We start from the raw sequence: 22,428 nt of genomic DNA, 5'->3' as shown, positions 1-22,428 counted from the left end.
CTGCCCTGTAAAACAACCCATCTGCACTGTCTGATGTCCGTGGCCGTACAGCTTAATAGTGGGCTACGTGTGTTGTGCTATTTTAGACACAATATGGCTATAAAGCAATGGTGGTTTTGCCCTTGTTTTATAGAGAATGGAAAATTACTCTCAGCAACTTTGTTTATATTCCTAATTTTGAAAGGGTGGTTTACACTCATGTAATTCACCCCGAAATTAATGACACTCCACATCTTCCATCATCTCTATCTCACTGGGTACTTTTTTCCAGCTTTGCTACATCACTGATGAGATGGAGGACTCCATTTCTTTCCATTAAAAATACAGTCACAGACAGTGCTTCCATGGGGATAACTGCTTAGATTTTAGAAGTTTTAAAATGTCATTTAAAAATAATGCTGAAGTAGATGATCTTGTACAGAAGTATGAATGCTTTGCAATAGGGTGAATCCTTATAAATTACATTGATAAAAATGCAAGCTCTGCTTATTCTGTATAATTTTCTACATCTGATTCATGGTTCATTTACTCCCAAGTCATTCACATTCTACCTATTAGTATAAATAAAAGAATTTAATTTGAAGGGTCTCTGTATCGTTTTCTGAACACAACGAGAAAAGTGCTGAACATTGCAGAGAAAGGGAAATTGAATAATGCTCAAATGAAATCCTGAAGTATCTAAAGTCCTGACAAACTCCATGTCATAGAAACCAGAATTGAAAAAGAAAAGAGTGATATTTTTAATTTCCAGGTCTTTCAAAGATCTTGTGGGTTAAGTACACTTCTTCCCTACACTGCCCCCCAACCCCTGGAACTCATTCCAGAACTTACCGACACAAAAGCTTCCGATTTTGTCTCGTTCAGCTGCAGCGTCAGTTTATTTTGAGTATCGTACACTCCATAGAGTCTCTTAGACCAACTTGGAGGTACTTTATTCTTATACCTTAATGAGCTGTACAGGGCAAATATCCTTTGTAAATCCAGGACCAGGCAGCTGCAGTTGTATACGATGACGCCAAGTTCCTTCATCTGTGAAATTAAAAGCTGGATCATTAGTGATGTTTTCGCTGATGGATCTGAAGTATACAGCAAAAACACAAAAACCCCACCTTGGGTACGCCAGCTTTCTGGGTGCCAGTTTCTTCACATGTTAAAAGGGAGATAATGATACTTTTTGCTGATAATGATACTTTTCTCTTACAGAAAGTACTCTGTAAGCATCAACATTCTCACATATAAATTATGAGGAAAAATAGTCCAAGTAAATACAGACAGCAGAGTACAATTAAATTCTTTAGCCTTCAACAGGCACAGTCCCACTTCTCATTTAGGTAAAGGCATGTCTCTTGATCATCATAAATCTTGTTTTGGCAGAGATTTCATTAATTGTACACTCCTAGTACCTAAGCTGCTGACAGAATTTTATGCTGAATTTTAGTCTGGCTTTTGTAACCAAAGTGTAACCACATGCTCACTCTCCTCCCTTCCTTTAGAACAGCTCAAGAAAGGAGTGGTGTGGGCCTGGATGCTATTGACCTCTCACTACCTGTATTTAATAGTACTTCAGCCATCTTCTAAAACAAAGCAAGAAGAAAATCTGCATGTATCTGTGGGAAAACCATATGCAGGATAAATATTTAAAAGATCCATGCTGGTTTTCTGCAGGCAAACTCTCTTGGTAGCATGCCTGTGGAGTCTGCCTGGCATGAAGAAGAAAATAAGGGTAATATGAACTCTCCAGCATGCTTACCCTTTCAATCCAAAATACTCCCACTGATGTTATTCCCTTAGATGAGATCTCCACAGTTACACAGACTACTTTCTGGTAAAAGCATATCTTTCTGTAAAGCCTGTGGGAACTCTGAACCCCTGATGATATCTCAGAGCTTGTTCCAGTGCAATTCTCCCTGACTGCAGATGAGAAACACTCTGCAGGAGTTGGCAGAGGGAAAGTGAAGGATAGAACTGAACCTTGACTCTTTCTGTGGTGGGTGAACACAATACTCCAGTGAGAAGGAAATTCTATGGGTGACACATTCTTCATGTCCCTGACCTGGAAATACCACATCTCTAAGGATACACAACACTGAGCTATCTCGTTCCGAAATATTTGCCAAATAGTTGTAATCACAGGAACAAGACCTAATCTTATTGCTATCTAAATCAGAATATTTCTGCAAGTTTCTTTAATCAGTCAGCCTGCACAACCTGAAATTTGCAGAGAGTTGGAAAACCAGACATAGCGTACTGCAGTCTTTCATTTCTGGATAAGCCAGTAAATTAATTTTGATGCTAAATATAAATATGACCAACATCCAAGCTGAAGACTCTATTTGGAATAACATCTTTAATTTTTCCCCTGGGTTCTGGTATCTTTGAGGATGCTCCTATATTCAGCTCTAGGCTGTCCCCATAGTCTGGGCACTATTTGTCTCCAAATATTTTTAACTATACATTAGCACTGTTTTCGCTGTGTGCTGCCAATACAGCTCTCTTAATTGCCAGGCATGCCATTGCAGAGGACTTGCTAATAGTACTCTGTTACATCTATCTGCATAATGTGGTTTAATCGGCTTTTCATGGCTGTTAGTTGATTCTGACATAATTATGTGGTTACAGTTTTCCTTTCATTTATCAGTCCCATTATTACCATTCCGCTTTATCCATTCTACTAAAAGTAAAGATGAAAGGGTCCTCACTGCACACCAGAAGCTGCCAGGATTGCATCTGCATGAGCAACTCTCCTCGCATCAGGAGTGCCTGCAGTGCGTCCCCTCCCCGTGAACTAAGAGATTGCCCTTCTGCCTAAGAGGTTCCTCGTGTAGAGATAGGGAGGGAGCCAGGGGCACTAATGGGTTTTGTTAAATGCCCCTGTCACAGATCAGCCCCTGTGCGGGGTGTCAAATGAAGCGTCAGGCATCCCTAGCGCCGGCCTCTCCCCACGGGGAGCGCAGGGAGCGGAGCCTCCCGGGAGCGGCTGCGGAGCCGCGGGGATGCCCGGCTGGGTGCGGCCGCCCCCCCGCAGGGAACAGGCTCAAACCACGGGCTGCAGGGAAGCCACCCGGAGGTGGGGTTACAGCCAGCAATGAACGCTTCCTTCCCAAGGTGTGCGTCTTGCAGCTGGCTTCTCAAAGCACTGATCAAAGCTCTTCCTGCTTCTGAAGCTTTTCCCCACGGGAGTCCCTAATACATGATAGAGGCAGAGCTCCTCTCCCTCGCTGGGAAAACACAGATATCCTCTGCTGCCTGTTTTCATTAAGCTTTTATGAACTTAAGTTCAAATTTAACTCAGCCTAACAGTAGACTCAAAGCTATAGGAAGAGGGCAGACAGCGACTCTGATGCTTGTTGCGCAAACCAAATTTTCTTAAGAAACCAGTTTCGATGCCAGCCTGTCACTCTGTGACCCTCTCAGCTTTAGGGTGATACATTCCCTTGAAATGCAAACAATACATGTACATAGTAAAACCCCACCAGCCTCCTTTCTTGTGTAACAGCCCCAGTAAGTTTGGAGACAAATATAAAAACAAACAAAACCTGTTTCAGAATATACTGAGCCTAGTTTTACTCCCATACTCTGAGGTGAGGAGAAATTGCTCTTCTTCCTATTAATAATGAAGCCTTATAATCCTGGAGGCACAGGGGGCAGCAGGAATCTGGTAGTGACAGATTTAGTATGAAGTGGTATGACATCTAGATAAGGGAAAAGACTTCCTCTTCTGTTTGAGAGCTGCTGTCATTACAGACTTTTTTTTAGTAGTCTCAAGAGGAGAAGCAGAAAAACCCATCTATATTGTAAGAATCAAAATCTGAGTGTTGTTCCCTGAACTTGTCATCATGGAAACCTTCAGCTGTGCATCATTTGAGGTGTCTGTTAAGGTAAAACCCTTCAGGGCAGAAGCTCTTCAGGCAAGGGAAGTATTTCTCCATCTCCAGTTTTAAGAGCAATTAATACAGTAATGAAAATGTCACTAAAAATTAAAGTGAAGATGATCTCAAAAAATCAAAAGCTTAATGAAACTAAGGAAGATAAATGTGAAATGAAAATATGGAGTCACAAATTGATTACTTCAAAATGGAACAAAAGTTTTTGGAAGGTAAAGTTGTACAGTTGCTTGTGAGTGACATTTCCAGGGCACGTGCCAGGAACTGGGGAAAGGAATGGTTATCTGCACAGAGAATTTTGTGTCCTCTCTTGAGCAGATTTCTTCTCCTCTTTATAAAGAAATACCATGCATGCTCTAATCAAAGAATAGAAAATATAGGAGCTGGTTTTCCTTGTTTTTCCCCATGCCATTTACCTTTGTGTAGAGCAACTCTTAAAAACTATGAAATTACTGTTTGACTTCCATGCCAATAAGGGCTTTCTTAAAGCACCAGAAGAGTGAATAATTATACTTGGCTTAAGAAATGTGGTTTCCTCCCACTGTACAGTGATACTCTAACTACAGATCTCAGTTAAGCTATGAAAAGTAATAAATATGGCCTAGATAGAAAAATGGTAATTTTTATGACAAGAAGAGAAATTCCTTCCTAAATTGGACAAAAAGCAGCATTTCACAAACAGGAATTTTTCCTTATTCTTTTTCCATGTACATTTATAGGCATCCTATGCAAAAGGAAGAAAAAACATGGGAAAAGAACCTGAACAATCCAGGCAGTGAACACAGAGCACTGTAAGATTCTTACACTGAGAAACAGAGTTAGCAGGACTTTTCAGGTACGTTTGGGTCACGGGCCAGAGAGGGTGTTCCATGTGTCCTTACCCTGCACTGTGCAGACCAGACAGCTCCTTTTATATTTGCCTTGAGCTCCACTCTGAGAGACAACCCCGCTGTGTAGGCAAGGTACTATTTGACCTACATAAGAGTGCCACAATCTGGTTCTCAGCTTGCAGTATCTGAGTTGTGGCAAATGTAGCAGGAAGCTCTAGAAAGCCCCTTGCTTAAAGAAAAAGTTTTTCGTAGTTGTTCACACCCAAACCTGATCCTGTAAACAACAGGCAGCTCTCCTCAGGCATGAATTCCCACTTGCCCAAAAGCTTTGGCAACTGGCAGATGCCAGGAATCCATTGCCTGTGTTACAGAAACTCGGGATTAACTACAGGTAGCCCATTGCACACAAAGTTTACTAAAGTAGACTTTTGGCATACAGGATAGTGTATGCATCTGTCATTTGCCTGTGTTTGAAAACGTATTTAATTGTGCATTTGAGCCTCTGATTTTTTTAATGACGAGTTTCTAAATTAATGACTGAGCAAAGCCAGAATCACAACAGGGCAAACTAATGCAGTAACAAAAAGCACTCCATACTGATAATCAATTACTAAAGCCTCAGATTTCAATAGCTTCTAAATAAAAGTAATATACAATGTATTCATTATCAGCTTAAGACAAATCACAGATATTTACACTAGTACACTAATCTTTTTATAAAATATGCTCTAATTATCCAGTTACCCAGAACTCCAAACATACTTTCTTTTTCATTAGCAGGCTTACCTGATCCTTACTGCAGGCCTCCCTTATGTTTTCATGTGGTATCCTTTAATACTGAGTGAATACTCCCCAGTCATACACAGCACCACTCAAGGCTGTCTCTGTGCATCTACTCTTTACCTCTCTTTACCAATATCTGCTGAGCAGATTTGTGTGCCCACCCTATGCCAGGCACAGGTGACAGCTGAGGGGTGGCCTGTGGCAGCAGTGCAGGAGGAGAAGGACATTCTGATGGGAGTGCCCATCAACAGAGACAGAGTCAGAGATTTGAGAAAGGGAAGAAGTGTTTCTCTGTGCAGAGCTGTTTGCTGTGACTGCTGTAGCACACTTGGCTGAAGAGGCTGACAGGAGCAGTGCTCATCACAAATGCACTCGGTGTAACGACCCCATTCAGGCAGCCCAGTTTTGATGTAAGCCAAACGTGCAGCCTGATGCTGAACAGGCTGAGAAGGCTGCAGCACTGCCTGGCCCCTCTCTCACAAAACCTCTGCAGGTATTACAGTGCACCACAACAGCAAAGGGATGTGCCTCAGCTAACACTTCTCTAGAAACTGCAACCTACCCTGACACTCCTGAGACAAAAATCCTCCTCCTATGCTTGGATAGTGATACGGTACAGAGACTTCATACTTTATGTTAAAATCTAATGTAATTTAGTGAAATCCAAATCCACAGAGCATAGTCCTGCTTCTGCTGCAAGTTCCACTTTTTCTTTTCCTTTGCTAAGAAAATGGGAGCTACACTGATATTGGGAAACACTAAACAGAAAACATTAATACAAATGGGAAAGCACTGTTTTCTGAGGAAGTTAATAGAACTGTGTCTAGCTTAAACCATTGGAAAGTGAATAAATCTAAATTAACAGCATCTTTGGATGTCAGAAATCATCTAGGGCACAATAAATGTTTTTACTTGAATTCCCTGTTATTTTGACAGTGACAAATTGCTTTTGAATATTACTTACAGAATTCAAACAGATTAAATTTTGAGATTAACTATTTAATTGTTTAATTGTGCAACTCTTGTTTTCTATAGACAATTTACTGAATCTATGGTATTTTTAAAATCTTACATTCAGCTCTCAACCATTCTCAAATTAATCACCTTGTGGGTCTTGCACTTGGATCTCTCTTGTGCCTGGCCTATGTCCTAGAGTTTTGTAGGTTTTACATTTCTGTCATCTAAGGGTAAAGGTTAATTTTCTATCATGTAGGTTTTAAGTAATTTGAAAATAATTGCCAGGTAGAAGTTCTAATGAACTAGAAAAAAAGCCCTTCCACTTGACAAAAAAATGGAATTTCAACCTGAGCCAGAAACTCAATCTATCACTGAAAATGGAAAACTGTCACTCAAGCCACTGTCTGGAAATAAATCTTAGCATGTGACCAAGAAAAGGTGATGCATTTGATAGAGAGTGCACCCAGCATCGGCACTGAATGTCCGCATAAAACCATGACAAGTTTTCACCAAAGGAAAGGAAGTGGTGTAAGTGGACTGACTGTACCACTGAAGTTGATAAATTTGAATTGTCAGCCACCAGCAGTCCACTGGTCTTTAATTCTCACCTTCAGAAAGTACATTTCATAGATTCGGAACTGTAGACCATGCAGAATAAAAGTCCCAAGAAGTTACAACTTCATATGTTATTTTTACTAATATTACCTAGTGACAAAAAACTACTATGATAAGGCAGAGAAGATCTTTGATGAGCTGCTAATTTTTGTATTCTCTTTTTTTTTCCAGTGGTCCATAGGCAAAGAACACAAAACTGCATTGTGATGCTCTACTAATTTTCACTTCACTTCAGCCACACCATTATTTTTCACAGCACCCTGATCTTAAGAAAACCATGCTGAGAAAAAAAAAGATAGGCTTAGCATTTCATTTCTGCTGAAAAATACTGCTGCTGAGACACAAAGCAAGTTAGGCATCCAGGCAGAATAGGGACTTATTTTAAAATAGTGTGGTTTAAAGAGAATTTTGTGATGAAGAGGTAGCAACGCATATTCAAAGTAGAAATCCCCTGTGTCCTCATCACATTAGAAAGAAACCCCATCACGATTTTTCTTTTCAGCCATCTGTTCTATTGATACTAAAAACTCAGCAAAAATAAATTTGCTTGCAGAAAAAAATCAAATATAGTTTGTTTAAGCCATGGACTTCTCTGTGATGATGTTTACATAGACCCTACGACAGAATTGTGAATGCAAGTCTGGGCTTTGTACTGCTGTTGTTTAAGCTCACTAACAAATCAAGCCTGACACATGGCTAATTGTCAGAGCAAGCCAGAAGCAGTACTGAATCAGTTAAAAATTCATTGCCATATAATCTATCAGCATAATTAATATCACTTGGCATAATCACAGCCTAATTTATAATTTTCAAATGAATTTTCAGTTTATAGTTTCATTATCCCCTCAAAGCAGGCGCAAGTGTCTTCTTTAGGGGAAATGGAAGCTTGCAACTGCAAGAAAACATTTTTCTAGGATCATGTTTGATTTATTTCTTGTTTTACTGCAGGAAATCTAATTAATGTGAATTCTAATTTGATTCTGTTTCTCTTTTGAAACAATTTCGTTCCTTTTGTCAAAGAAAAGTGCAGGCTGGAAAGAAAAGGATCATGTTGTGTTGGCCTCCCATCTCACTGCTGGCAAGCTGCATCACATTTCAGTCTTGGTGTCATTCACATGACATTAAAAAATTCCCTTCTCCAGCAGAACCATAAGAAAACTAACAGGTGAAGTGAAAGACCCTGCTAGCTTCTGAAAAGGGCTGGACTCCCCATCACCACCTACATGTGTGCACCTCCCTGAAGCCTCTTTCCATCTCCCCTGCTCCAGAGGCTGTCCTGTCTGCCCTTATCTCACAGTCTCCCCACGCAGCAGGAAATCACAGCAGGAGCCCTCAGCATTTGTTCTCATGCCAGGCAATGCTGCAAAGGGCAGCCTGCACACGTCTTCTGCTGTGCAACAGAGACAGGAGAGTGCAAAGGGCTCATCTCAGAGTAAGGGCAGTATTTATGTCTAAACATTTCTCTCAAAGCACACAGTTTCTTTGGGGCTTTCAGATCCATGGCCTTCAGGGAAATGCAACAGCATGTAGTTGACTAATTGGATGCATTATTTATAATGTTACTGACACACACAGTGGGTTTTCCTTTTGCAAACTGAATAGAGATTGGTAGCACGCATGCTGGGGACACAAACCGGGACAATGACATTGCATATGAATTATTGCTGTAACTGTTGAGCTTTACCAGACTACCTGATCAGAATAGGAAACTCATTTTCATGGTGTAAGCAGAGGGCTGAAGGCACCAATTAATTTTTGGCTGAGCCTTGATTAAATTCAGTGTACAGGACCTTGAGGTAAGCTAGAAATCCAAGCAGTTTGGATACATAAGGCAATTTAGTCAAATGGTACACAGGCAGCCTGAGAACAATGGCTAGTCAATATGAAAATCTATTTTAGAAATCCACTGTGCTCTTTGTCCTTTTTTCTTGAGTAACCATCTTAGATATTTGTGAGGTTTCTGGCTGCTTCAACGTGGAAGCAATTTGTCTTGTAAAGATACAATCCTGATATAGGTTCTTAGGAAGAAAAATTGTAGCTAAATTAATACATCGTATTTCTGCCTCCTGACTCTAACAGTAAAATTGGGAAGACAGAATGACAGACTGTGTAAGGCTGGAAGGACCCACTGGGGGTTATCTAGTCTAGCCTCCCTCCTACCAGGGTCATCCTAGAGCATATTGCACAGGATGGCACCCAGACAGTTCTTGAATAACTCCAGTGATGGAGACACCACAACCTCTCTGCACAATCTGTTTCACTGCACAGACACCCACACAGTAAAGTTCTTCCCCATATTCAGGTGGAGCTTCCTGTACATCCATTTTTGGCCATTGCCTCTTGTCCTATTGCTTGGCACCACCACACAGAACCTGGCTCCATCCTCAACACCCGCTCTTGAGATACTTACAGACACTGATGAAATCCCCTCTCAGTCATCTCTTCACCAGGCTAAACAGGGTGAGTTTCTTCAGCTATTTTTTGTGAGGTGCTCTAGCACTACATTTGAAAGAAATGCCTAGTAATTCATCATACTGATTAGAAAAAGTTGTCTGTCCAGTATCAGGATTCCTGACTTCCACAGTTCTCTGAAGACACACTTAACAACTCTGTTTGCAGGGGCTGCCTGCCCAATACACCTCCCTCATGCAGGGATTAATAGTTTTCCACTGAGCAGTTCCAGGGAAACATCAGTGACTTCACTGTTTTGATGACTGCTGTTTGCATAGAAAAGCTAAGGAAGGTGACTGCATGATGACTTCTAAACCAGGCCTTGATGCTTATGATGACAGTATCAAAATCTGAAAAGGTTAGTGATGACATTAATGCTGCACATTCATATGGAAGGAATCCTTTGTCAGAGTCTATTTTGTTCTGCTTGATGACTTATGGGTAAAGAAAGATGAGATTTTATTCTGAACTGCAGAATCATTTGTCTTTTATAAAATGACTGAAATGATTGTCCTTCCTTACCCTGACTCATGGAGATTTATGCCATGGTATTTCAGCCTGATTTACTGTGTGTCTTTTTCACAGGACAATACCAAATCCAGTTTTCCATGAAAGGATTCAAACTTTCAAGCAGAAGGTGACTGGGCTCCATCTGGGAACCTTTTGGAGTTAAGGCAGTTCTGAATGAAGACATTTTTCTAGGGGGGAAACTGTCATCTGTGCAATATCAAAGTGTGTGTGTGTGGGTGGAATGACATACTGGGAATACACTTTCATGATTATTTTAATGTTGTTATTTTAATTGTTTAGTTGAACAAGACTGATCTGATGGGGTATGCTAATATCTAAATCCCTCTGAGAGGAATCTGCCTCCATTTGTTAACATCCCTGACCAAGATTAGTTGCCAGCAAATTCTTGTGGAATATGACAGAATAGACTGTGGTGCATTAGCTCCCCCAGCAGAGATTCAGCTGAGGTTAAACAAACAAGTTTTCTTTCACCATAACATAAATCAAATTTTTGGGAAAGTGGTGGATTTACTGCCTTTTTTATATCCCTGTAAGTTTACTGGTTATTTCAGACTACCCCTGGGTAGATCACTGCAGAGATGTGCCTAGAAACAATTTTCATCTCTGTGACCATTTCCTTTATGATGATTTATTTTAAAGGCAAGACAACTGCCAGGTGAGCTACTTGTGATGCAATTTCTGGGAGATCCTCTCAAACAGTTTTTATACATTTCAACAACTTAACTCTTAGGCTACTGTGCCTTATCCCTAGGCCATGGACTTGTGCAATCACACCTCACCAGTGTTGTCTATTCACCAGGATTTGCTTCAAGATAGCAGAAGAGGTTTTAAAAGCTGTCTCCTTTTTTGCATGTACTTTTGTGGATGATCTTCTATCCTGTGTGCAGTGGTGTACAGTTTGTATCCTGTACACCAGGATAATTCCTGCATGTCTCCAGTTCCCTAAACACTTTTAGAACCCATCCAAAATTCTCAAGTCTGATAATGCTAGTAAACTGATATCATTTGTCAAGTATCTGGGGGACCAGTAATAAACCAGAACCAATCATACTCTCTTTGCAACATCTGACTCTAATTAAGACATAGTAATGGTATGGCAAGTACTAAAAAGTAAGTAAATGATTATGAGGTTAGTTTTACTGGAGAAAGAACCTCCTATTTTCCTTTGGGTTTTGGAGGTCCAACTACCTGAATATGCCATGCTACTCTGGAAAGATGACAGTTTATCAATTCAAAATGGATATTCCATAATTTTGCTCTGCAGGATTATTATTTATTGATTTTCAGTCTATTCTTGATTACTCCAACAGCAGGTAAACCTGTTCACAGGACTTCCACAGCAACTAAAAAAAAAAGATGAGAAGAAAATAGAATCATAGAATGGTTTGCATTCAAAACGTCCATAAAGATCGTCTATTCCAACCCCCTGCTATAGGCAGGGATGCCATTCACTAGCCCAGATTGCTCAGGGCCCCATCCACCTTGTCCTTGAACATCACCAGGGATGGAGTATTCACAATTTCTCTGGGCCAACCTGTTCCAGTGCCCAACTACCCTCACAGTACAGAATTCCTTCCTAAAATCCAATCTAAATCTACTCACATTAAACCTGGCATTTGGCAATATTCAGGTCCCTGAAAATGCCGTGCTCCTTTGGAAAGAAGTCAGTTTATCTGTTCAAAATATTCCATTATTTTTCTCTGAAGGTTTATTACTTACTGATTTTCAATTTACTATTGATTATTTCAACAGTAGATAAACCTGTTTCACAGAACTTTCAGAGCAACTGAAAAATCAACAAAAAAATCAAAAAGACAAGATCTGTAGTTTCAAAGGTCAGAAACAGAGTGATGAGCATATTCCTACAGTCAACAGAAATCAAATAAAAGGATGCAATAAACTGTTGATGTATTTTGCCCTCTCCTACACTAAATACAGACACATAATGCAGATGATACATTGGTGCATGTGAGAATGGAGCACAACAGTGGGAGAAGTATGACAAAGGGGAATACATTCTGAGTTCCTCAGAGCTGGGAATCAGCACTGCACCCAGAGAAACTAGCCAAGCTAAGACGACTTTCTGGCTCCAGCTGCAAGGTGAAGATATAGATCCCATGCTGTTTTCAGTCAGTAAATCACACAACCAGAAGCCCACAGCAGTAAGGAGGAACCAATGGCAGCAATGAAGCTCACACAAGGCACAAGTGGAACAGCCACATTACCACGTTCCTGCCCAGGTTTAACCAGCCCTCTGTGAGCAGTGCATAGCAATGGTGAGCAAGAGATAAACAGTCCTTTTGCTTCACTGGTATTTATCTGTAAATACTGGATGCATAAGTACTAAGTTTCAAGCAGAGTAAGCATAATGGACAACACTGACTGTCCTGATTTACTGGATGTAACCAAGAAAAAAAACAGTTAAAGAATCTCAGCTAAAGAATCAAACAAAACATTCTACTTCCAAAAATGCAAACTTTATACTATGATAAATTCATGCTGTGAGATCTGCACATTTACAAGAGTATCTTCTACCAGTCCCCTAACTTTTGGGGGACAAAAAAAAATTAAAAGAGGAAAGAAAATAGAAAAGCTGCAATTTTGGAGATATGTATCAGCCACTAAAGTGCTCTAGATTTGGTCAAAGATAAAAACCCTAGGCAAAAGCTCTCAGTGAAAATAATAAAAGTATTTTCAACTTGTCCTTTGAAGGACAAGCTGTAATAGCATCATAGCAAAGTTCTGACAATACAACTAGAATTCTATGCAGCAGGAAAAAGAAAAAAGTAATAAATAGTTTAAGCAATAAATTACTAAAAGAAGTAATTGTCAGTATAGCTCTGTAATATCTCCCTATGCCTTCTTTCTTCCCATATTGCCTCATTTACCTATGCTTGAAGATACGGGTTCCACTTTTCTGTTATCTTTAAAATATTAGCTAGCTCAGGGAATGATCCCATAGACAGAAAACCCATGAGGATTTTTTTAAGAATTGGATCACATGGGTAGCAGCATATCAAAACTTTTTAGAAGAAGTTACTCTCTGTCTTATATAAGAGAGATTTATTAACCCAGAAACATGAATTTAGAATACAGCAGTATTATCCTGCCTGTACTTTCAGCCTAGTATTTACCCATCTGAGCTTGATTGAACCTCAGTGGACAACGAAGTTGAAAGAGCCTTGTTTCATGTTATAGGACACTTGAGACTGTGTTCAGTTTACTAAAAACAACATGATACTGAACACCACTGGGACAGTAAGAAAATTAAGCAAATTATTAGAAGAATATGAGAAAAACTGACAAAGTGCACATTAGGGACAAATCTGTAATTGATACTAGCACAACACGCTATCAAATGGAAACTCTCAATATAACTTTTGCTTGACTGAAAAGATGGATTTCTATGTCAGACAAAATATCTTATCTCAAAAGGACCAGATGCACCATTACATAACTTCAAGAGACTCAGATAAAATTTAGAGAAACTACTGACTGATTACAGACTGCTTTTGCTCTATGAGTTCTGTAAAGATCATCAATAGAAATTGCAAATGTGCAGATTCTGTCTCAGTGATCAGTTTTGAGAGGTGGCTCTGCTATGGCAAGATTTTGGGGAAGCTGGAAATAAATAAGATCATCATGATGTATTTTTGAGATATATAGAAATCCAGTATTTATTACATATTGCTTTTATTGGAGGACAATGTTTTTCCCACAAATAAATAGAAAAGACAGTGTTCAATGATACAATTTGAGGAAACCACCATTCCCCTTTCCCTGGGAGAGATACATAAAAAGAAACACAAATTGCCTTTGCTCCTGGCATTCCACAGGTTCTTGAATTTTGGGAAAGTTTTTATTAGAATCCATATTCCCAGAAATTAAGACCAGGGGAAGGGATAATTCTGAGGCGACTTTTGTCCCTCATTAAGTGTGGCCTTTGAGCTGTATCTCCTCCTTATGAGTATCATCAATATAATTGGGATGAGAGTTTTGAGTAAAGAACCATGTGGATTGCTTCCAATTGATTTTACCCATCACAATCAATGAAAGGGTTGCTCCTCTAGTATTCTTGGAAACATAAATTGCCCCAAACCTGCTCCTTCAAATGCAGCTCTTAATATCTGAAATACCATCATTTACCAACCTCTGTAATTTCAGAGTAGGATGTGAAAGAGTTTGGGCTTTATCAGTCTTTTTGTCACAAAAGATTAGAGGAGAAGATGGTACAGATGAGTTCAAACTGCTGCTTTTGTTTCCTATTCTCTATGTTTCAGGAAGGACAGCCTGAAGAACTTAACTGAAACCCCCATTATTTCTCAAACCAGTTCTGTCCTGTTGGCTGATAACAGGCAAGACAAGCAGACACACTCCAAGCACTCTTGGAGACATCTTGCTGCAAGCCTTCCTACAGCTTAGTTCAAAAAACAGACTCATAAAAAACAAATAAAATATTGGCTCATCAGTTTTTACTTAAAATGGACACAAAGAAAATGTCTATCTTTTGATCAACTTAAGTTTTGGGGGTTTCCTCCCTCCCTTATTCCCCCTGCCTTTTTGTTTGTTTTCCTAGTGAGTACAGGCTTATTGATTTCACAAATTCCAGAATCCAATATAATTTTTCTGTAAGTATGCACTTGATTATTCATATTTATTGTAAAAGACAAAACTTAGTTTATCTACCATATCTACAGATGCTTAATAGATCTTTTTTTGAATAATTCTCATAGCTCTCCAACTCAGCTAATTCGGCTGTTGATTCAACTGAATTATTAACAGAATAAATGAAAAACTTTCCTTATCCTTCAAATGTAACTGAAAAATTCATAATGGCTACAACTTTCATGTGCTGTAGGACTCAATACTAATGAGACAAGTATGTTTTAAGTACTAAAAACCATAAGGAAAAAACAGCTCACAGAGAGTTTCTCATTCACACACTGTCACATTTCACCTTCTACAGTACTTTTGCCCCCTTGGGATTTTATTTAACATCTTAGGTGCATCAAATAAAAACTACCTCCTCAGATTAAACACCAACCTGACAAAAAATGTTGGGACGGTTTATCTAATTACCCAGTTGCCTTGAATTATGTAGATAAAATTAGCAGTTTGTAACTTATAACAACAAGAGAGTAAGAGGAGGATGGAGAGGAAACTGACAAGGAAATCCTGATTGTTTTTTAAGATTAAGAGAAATCAAATGCCTTTCTGAAGTCTTACTTATATTGGTGAAACAAATCACACAAAGAATCCAACAGAGACATGAAATTAATGGGAAAATGAGAAAAATATCACTTGGTTATTTTTTGTCCTTAAATAAGTATGTTTCCCAGCCTGGTTGGATTTTTTTATCCTTTAAAAGGATTAAAAATTCCTGTGATTTTTACAGCCTGGTTGTTTTTGGTACTTAAAAAAATTAAGTCTAGCGGCCATTCAGCTTAAACTTATCTGAATTTAAAAGATCAGAAGAATGAAAAATCCAATAAATATATGGGACTTAAGAGGCATCTTAGAAACAAAAATCCTCTGCTAGTAGTTTTTACACAGCTAAGAGAAAAAAACATTGCTTAGGAACTTTGCCATAACATCAGCTGAGCCAAAATTTAAACAGGAATTTTTGAGATAATGCTTTCAAGATGGGCTAGGCAAGAGAGCAAATGACAAATGACTACCTGAGATGGCTCTAGATATTGGGATTTGTTTAAGAACTAACACAATGGGAGCTTCTGGTACTGCTTGATTATATTTCACCATCCATCCATATCTTCTGTTCCTGCAGGGAAGGGGCTGCTGGCCCCAGATGCTGAGCAGAACGTTGGGTCCATCGCTGCTGCATGGCTGCTCACCTGTCTCAGGCATCACCAGCCTGTGGTTTTGGTGCATCCCCTGGCTTCCATCTTACCCACAGCTCTCTAATCTCCAGGATCTCTCCCATTTTAAGGACTTTTCCTTCAGTCAGGAACTTCACCTTTTTCCGTTCGGGTCTCCCTCCTTAGTGTCAAGACCACTTCCTCCTGGAGCCCCAGACAAGTCACTTCCCTTCAGGCCAGATGTTTACAGTCAGACTCCACAATTCCAGGGAGCAAACAGCAAGCTTCTACTTGAGACCTTGAAGGTTTGAATTTGATCACTAATCTTCACACATACACTCAACTACCTGGTACTGGTGGTATTCATAATTTCAACTATTTTATTTTTTTTGCCAACAAGACTAGCTAATATTAGCCTGATTTCACTTCCAGTGAAGACAATTGAATTAATTTTACTTGTTTCAGGAATTTGCAGTAATAGCATTTTCCAAAAGCTGATTATTTTTTGCACATAAGTGCATTTTTCTGAAGTGGCTCAACTAATCCATTACAGTTGTTTGCCCACTGGATTCAATTATTCATGTGTGAATAAAACTTTTCCAAAAATGTTGTTAGTATAAAAAGCTCCAGAAATGTTCATATGTATTACAAACCTCATGCTCCTTAACAGAATTAAGGAGATAAATGCATTTTCAAGCTTTGCTGGAATTATTGGAGGGAGTCATGGAACAAAGGAAATATATGATATGTTTCATTAGCTTATGGATTGCAACAATTTTTATATAACCAATTTCTTTTATGAATTAATAATAAGCTACTGGGTCAAGGAGCTAGAAACTAGAATACAGCACCATGGCCATCTTGATTGCCATTAGTTCAAGCCACAGGAAAAAAATTAATCAGTATACATACACACTTTTAAGCATGTTTGAGTGACAAATTTTTTAGCTGTTTCTCAGTATGTATAAATTTACCAGCAAGAAGCTAGATGATTTCACTGGTAAAATCTTACAGAGCTTACTATATCTAAGAAAGTAGAAACTCTGGTTGTTCATAATCCTCAGCTTTCAATGGGTTATGTAATTAGGTAATCTTTGGATATATCGATAAAAATAGAAAAAGATGCAAGAAATCCAGACATGTACAAAGAAAAATTCAAAATATTCCACTATGGACAAAAAACCATCCTATTTTTGTAAAATCCTGCTCTCAGGAACTCTAAACAAGTACTTTAAATTTCCCTGTGGGGTTTGATTTCAGACTGAAGCAGATAGCTGGCATAGATGATTTCAGCTAGAATTACTACAGTTTGACAAACTCGCAATTTAACTGAAACATAGTTTTACTTGAAAAGTAATAATGTGCTCTTATCCTTGCTCATAATTTCAAAGCTGAGACTCTGGCAAGTATTAAAACTTTGCTAGCAGAGGCACAGGATATCTGCAACTTTAAAGGCTATTCTTAAGTAATATCTGCAGCATATGAAAATCTCTCCTTGATGCAGAAAATTTACTTTTAAGAAAATACTCTCATTGCTTCTTGTCAGTGCTGGCAAGTCAAGAAAATGGCAACAAAACTAAATAAGCTTCATATGTGATTGATTTATAGTATCCAGCTTATAAACACAAAGAATTCTCCACAAATACTGCAAACCCTAAGTCCTGATGATGTTTTCCATGGATCTGTTAAAAGTTAAATTATTGTTTCAGCTTTAGATTTAGCCTCCTAAGAGACAAATGATGCTAAACAGACTTGGTTGTTTTATTGTTTGTTTTTTTTTTTTTTTTGATTTTTTTTTAGTATCAGGCAAAGGGACAATAGAGGAAAGTGAGAAAGAGAAGGCGAGGAGCTGATCCCTCATTTGCAGCTATACTGAGACTCTGATAATGAGAACCCGTGGGAGATACATTTCCCCAGTGAGGGCTCAGCTCACCGTGGGTTTTAAGATTTAGTCCCACACATGTGCAAAGAATTTTGCTTGAGGAAAGAACTCAAAATAAAATGAGAGAGTTCTGTGCTTATTTTGCTTATTATGAAAAGGAAAGTTCAAGACAGATTATTATTTTAGGACAGCATATCAGATCTCTTTGACAGTTGCCCTGATTTATTAACCTGCAACTCTGGGGTAAGGGAATCAGACACTCATATCTGCCATCAACAGGAGCCAAGCATCTAATTTCCTTTGGCTCTTCTGAAACCCCAGCATACATTTCTCAACTAACTGAAAGCAGATTCTATTTTACCGTAATGCAGAGAGATTTCTTTTTGCATTGTACAAATATTCTTCTGAGCTTCATCTTAAAATTACATATAAAAATATATTGTTATATGACAATAAGATTAAAACAAGTCCAAATGCATGCAGGAAAGAGTGATAAAATTAACATCAAGGAATCACTTTTGAAACACTGGCCTACAAGTAACTGGCATCAAAGTTTAATGCAAGTATGTTACAAGATTTAAGATTTACTTCAGCATGAGAAGAGTAAGCCTATATGGAATCGTATAATCTGTGATGAAGATTATAAATACATAAGCAATATATAAATAATGTAATTATCTGTGTGGTAAATGTGCTTCTTTCCCCCACATTTATTATTTTTACTGGTACTCAAACCCCCAAATAGAAGAGGCTTCAAAGACAAACTGTTTATAAGCTAAATAAATTCTATGAAGTGCTATTTTGTTATGACAGAAGAGTTTAGCTCATGAGCCAGAGATAATGTAAAAACATTTTCTGAACTGTCCAAAAGCCCAAACTGCATTTTATTGCATTGCCTGGAAATACAACATCCTCTTTTCCAAGACTTTCTCTAACAACATTGTTTTTTCTACCTCTGTTCCAGATTCCTTTGTAAACATACATTTTAAGTAAATTAATATCATAAGAGGAGAAAAAATGCATTTATTCACTTTCTTTACTAAATTGGCTAATTTGCTTTCAGTCAGACTTCCAGTCTTAGCTGAAAACAAATATAAAGTTCAGCACAACCAAGACGCACGTTCTTCTTTACAAAATCATTAGAACATTATTATGTTCAAAATTATTCCTGTGTTCTGAGATTCTGCTCACATTTAGAAAGCAAGCTTTTTTTTATAGCAACTAATAACTATCTAGGACTGCTGCTTTTCCCTCTCTGTTGTACTTTTCAGTTACTGGGATCTCAAAGTACAGGTTTCACTCCGTAAGTGTGGCTGAAAGCAGACTCACACAGTCAGTGGTATATAGCAAAAATGAACATGACAGCCACTAATAATCCTGAAACTGTTGCAGAAATAAAAAAAGGCACACATACCTACAGAAAAGTAAATAAGCTGTGTTACTGACGAATTCCTCAAAATGGTCACAGACTGCACAAAGTTTTTAGCACTGCTTCAACTGTCATGTTTATGAGGAATAAAAATGTGGAATTCTCTCTAATACATTCAGCCTTCAAAAGCATTATGCTATTTGATATTCTATACCCATAAATCTGACCCTCCCGAAAGGTAGTGGGTATTCCAGTATAATACCCACTATCCATTTGGAAGTCTTTCCAAATCTGGGGTTTGCTTTGTTAAATGGCAAATCAGAGGCACTACATCTTGCCCATGATATTACAAAAGAGTTTCCAAAGTGGTTTGTTAACCAATAGGTTTGCTCCCATTTTTTTTTTTTAATAAGTAAACTGGAACATATAATGACCATCACAGAAATCAATAAAACACAATCAAATATTTAAAATTCAAGCATAACCATGGAAGACAGCTGTTATAATAAAAGGAAGCAAAATTTATAGTAGTACATTCTTGCCAACACAGAAGAGTCATCAAAATTGTGGCAGTACAGTTTTTGATGCCAGCAGTTTTGCCAGTAAACTGTCAAGCTATCCAAGTGTCCTCAAAACATTACTTTTTTTTCTCATTATACTCTCAAAGGGTATAGGGTTAGTTTTACAATTCAGTTACCTGTCCCAACGATCTCCAGTCCAGGCTGGCACTTCCAATGTATACGTGCTGTTTATCAACAATCCAGAACGACGACTGAAGCCGACCTTCATTGTATGCTGACATGTTCATATACAACACTTCAGCACCTAGAGATTTAAGGATAAAATAATAAATGGCATTACTTAATATGAGATAATTTACATTATTAAAAGAAGAAATGATTTCACATTTCACAGCCTCAGTTTCCAAAATTAGCGAGGGGCATGATGAAACATACCATTAAGGTTTAAAAGCAATGATAAACATTGTTACTGTCCCAATATTTAAGACTTTAATTAACATCTATTTCAGTTTTATGAAGAAATATTTATGCAATGCATGTCCCAGGTATAGGGAACATTCCCATGTGTTATAATGTTTACATAATTGCCTTCCACTTTAGAATCAAATAATCTATTTTTTCTCCAGCACTGTATGTTCCTAAAAATAGTTCATTTCTAAACTTCTTTTCTCTAGCATAAACCACATATTGCAGTAATGACCTTTAAAATATGAATGCAATTAAAACCACTGCCTAAAAAGCAGACTCTACTCTGCTCCTCCTCCCCTGTGCAATGGTTTGAGCAGGTATCTGCACTGGTTGTGGCACATAACAGACCCCAACAAGAGGAACATGGGTGGAGAATTAAAGAAATAAGCAAAGCCCTAAAATTATGTTGAAGTTGCTCTTAATCCTGCTAATGTGTGACATTCAACCTACCACTCTGAATGGCACAGTTTTATTAATGACTATAGGCCACTGAAATCAAAGGCACTCCTTGCTGGCTCCATTGCATCACTAGGAATTTCTGAATTGGCCCCATCTCTATGTTTGCAGAACTAAATCCAGAATATATTTAATATTAGGTAAGTTTGGGGGATTTCTCACACCATCACTGTTCTTTCAGTGCTCCAGTGTTTACAAAATTAGGTGATTAATCTGAATTAATCACTGCTGAAGGCATTTTACAGTAACCCACTCATCTTCACATTTCAGTCATGACTAAGCAGGGAAAAGATCTGACAGTAAACATCAGCCTGGGGGACAGTGATGGTACCAGCCATCTCCTATTAAACACTCATGGGGCCTCCAGTACCATGAACTCCAGCAATGGCTGAAAATGACTCACAACTTTAAAAGAACTCCAGGATAGATAGAGAACTAAAATGTATCTCTTTTAATCAAATTTCCTATTTTTTATCTCCTTAGAGACAGTTGACTTGCAATTTTAGGCAACAGCTACCAGTGCTAAATATTTCCTTACTATTATGAAAACAGCAACTTTCCTTGAAAAAAATATTCTAAAAATTCAGACATCAAGAAAATAAGAAAAACCAGGTAAAGGTGCCACTTACCATGATGCAGCAAACATGCAAAATAACATTTTGAGCACATTACAGACTTTGGCTCATTGGTCAATTGCATTTGGTGCAACCCAGCTACCTTTCCAATTCTTTGTATGTTTCACTCACCCACACTCATCTATGCTTAGAAACAAAGATTTTTCCAATTCCCTTGCAATGTATTGCTGCTGCTTTCAATTCATGCATTAATGAACAGAACTGTGCTAATTATTGAGAAAATGAGTGTGAAATGGAAAAGAAATCAGAAAACACACTAGCTGCTATTAAACGGTTTAAATTGTTTCCTGGTGAATAAACAAAGCAAAAGCAACTGCTATTAGCTAAGGATGACCATTCTGTAAGGCACTAAACTTCCAGCTAGTGATCTGAAAACTGTGTTTAACATCCGGTTTAACAAAGCAGTTTGCCTTGATGATGTTTTCTTTCCATACACCCAATTTGCAGCATTAGAGAGCAGTATGAATTTAACACCCACAACACACCTACACCAAAAAGGTTATAAATGAAATGTTAGGATTTTTGCATAGTAAAGATAAAACAATAGGAAGTAACAATGAGCTTCCTTCTCATAAATGAGAGCCTAAAAAAATGACAATTTAAAAACATTTTTGAAATATTCAGTGACAAACAAAAATGCTGACTGCCAAAGCTGTAACAGGAGACTATTTAACCAGTAATACTAACATTAAAAAAAGCAGATATCATCAGTAACTTGACACAAAATTCAAAAGTTGTAAAACACCAGAATTTGTTGGCGTGGGTTGCCCAGACATGGGCAGAAGCAGTGGGATGGGACTATTACTCTAAAATACAATCTAGGCTTCAATTACCAAAACAGTGAATATAGCAGAGCAGAAGATACTGCTATCACATGTACCAGTAAGATCAAAACCTGCAACCCAATTTCTTTTCCTTTTGGAAACAGCCAACTAGTAAGTGAACAGGTGAGGAAGCAGTATCTCCAAGTTAATTTTAAAAAAAGTCATTTGTTGCAAATAGTAGCTGTTGTGCAGCCTATTAATGAGCCTCTACCTTTTGAAGAAAGGAAATGTGTATCAGTATTGATAATTGCCTGTTCCAGAAGCCCTTGAGATGCTTTGTTAAAACAGGCTAATCAAGCCTTCAACACAATCCACCATCCCTAGTGTGGTTCAGGTCCCATGAGGACATTAAATTGGACTGATCAATATGTGAAGCCATAACAGAACTCTCTGTCATGCTGCAGTC

The 22,428-nt window shown here is 38.3% G+C and overlaps 1 protein-coding gene across 5 annotated transcripts in view; it reads right to left on the bottom strand.

The window, feature by feature from the left end:
* Window positions 1–22,428, bottom strand: part of PLD5 (phospholipase D family member 5) — a 169,903-nt gene that overhangs the window by 14,195 nt on the left and 133,280 nt on the right. For all 5 annotated transcript variants that reach the window (XM_063151942.1, XM_063151945.1, XM_063151943.1 and 2 more), the window contains 2 exons: window positions 19,816–19,943; window positions 832–1,029 (listed from right to left, as the gene is read on the bottom strand). In XM_063151942.1, coding sequence (XP_063008012.1) covers window positions 832–1,029; window positions 19,816–19,943 — 326 coding nt within the window. The remainder of the gene's footprint in view (window positions 1–831; window positions 1,030–19,815; window positions 19,944–22,428) is intronic.

The sequence above is a fragment of the Melospiza melodia genome, chromosome 3, assembly GCF_035770615.1.
Source record: "Melospiza melodia melodia isolate bMelMel2 chromosome 3, bMelMel2.pri, whole genome shotgun sequence".
In the NCBI taxonomy this organism is placed as follows: domain Eukaryota; kingdom Metazoa; phylum Chordata; class Aves; order Passeriformes; family Passerellidae; genus Melospiza; species Melospiza melodia.
Note: the sequence above shows the minus strand (reverse complement) of the source record. Positions and strands in the feature narration are given on the sequence as shown.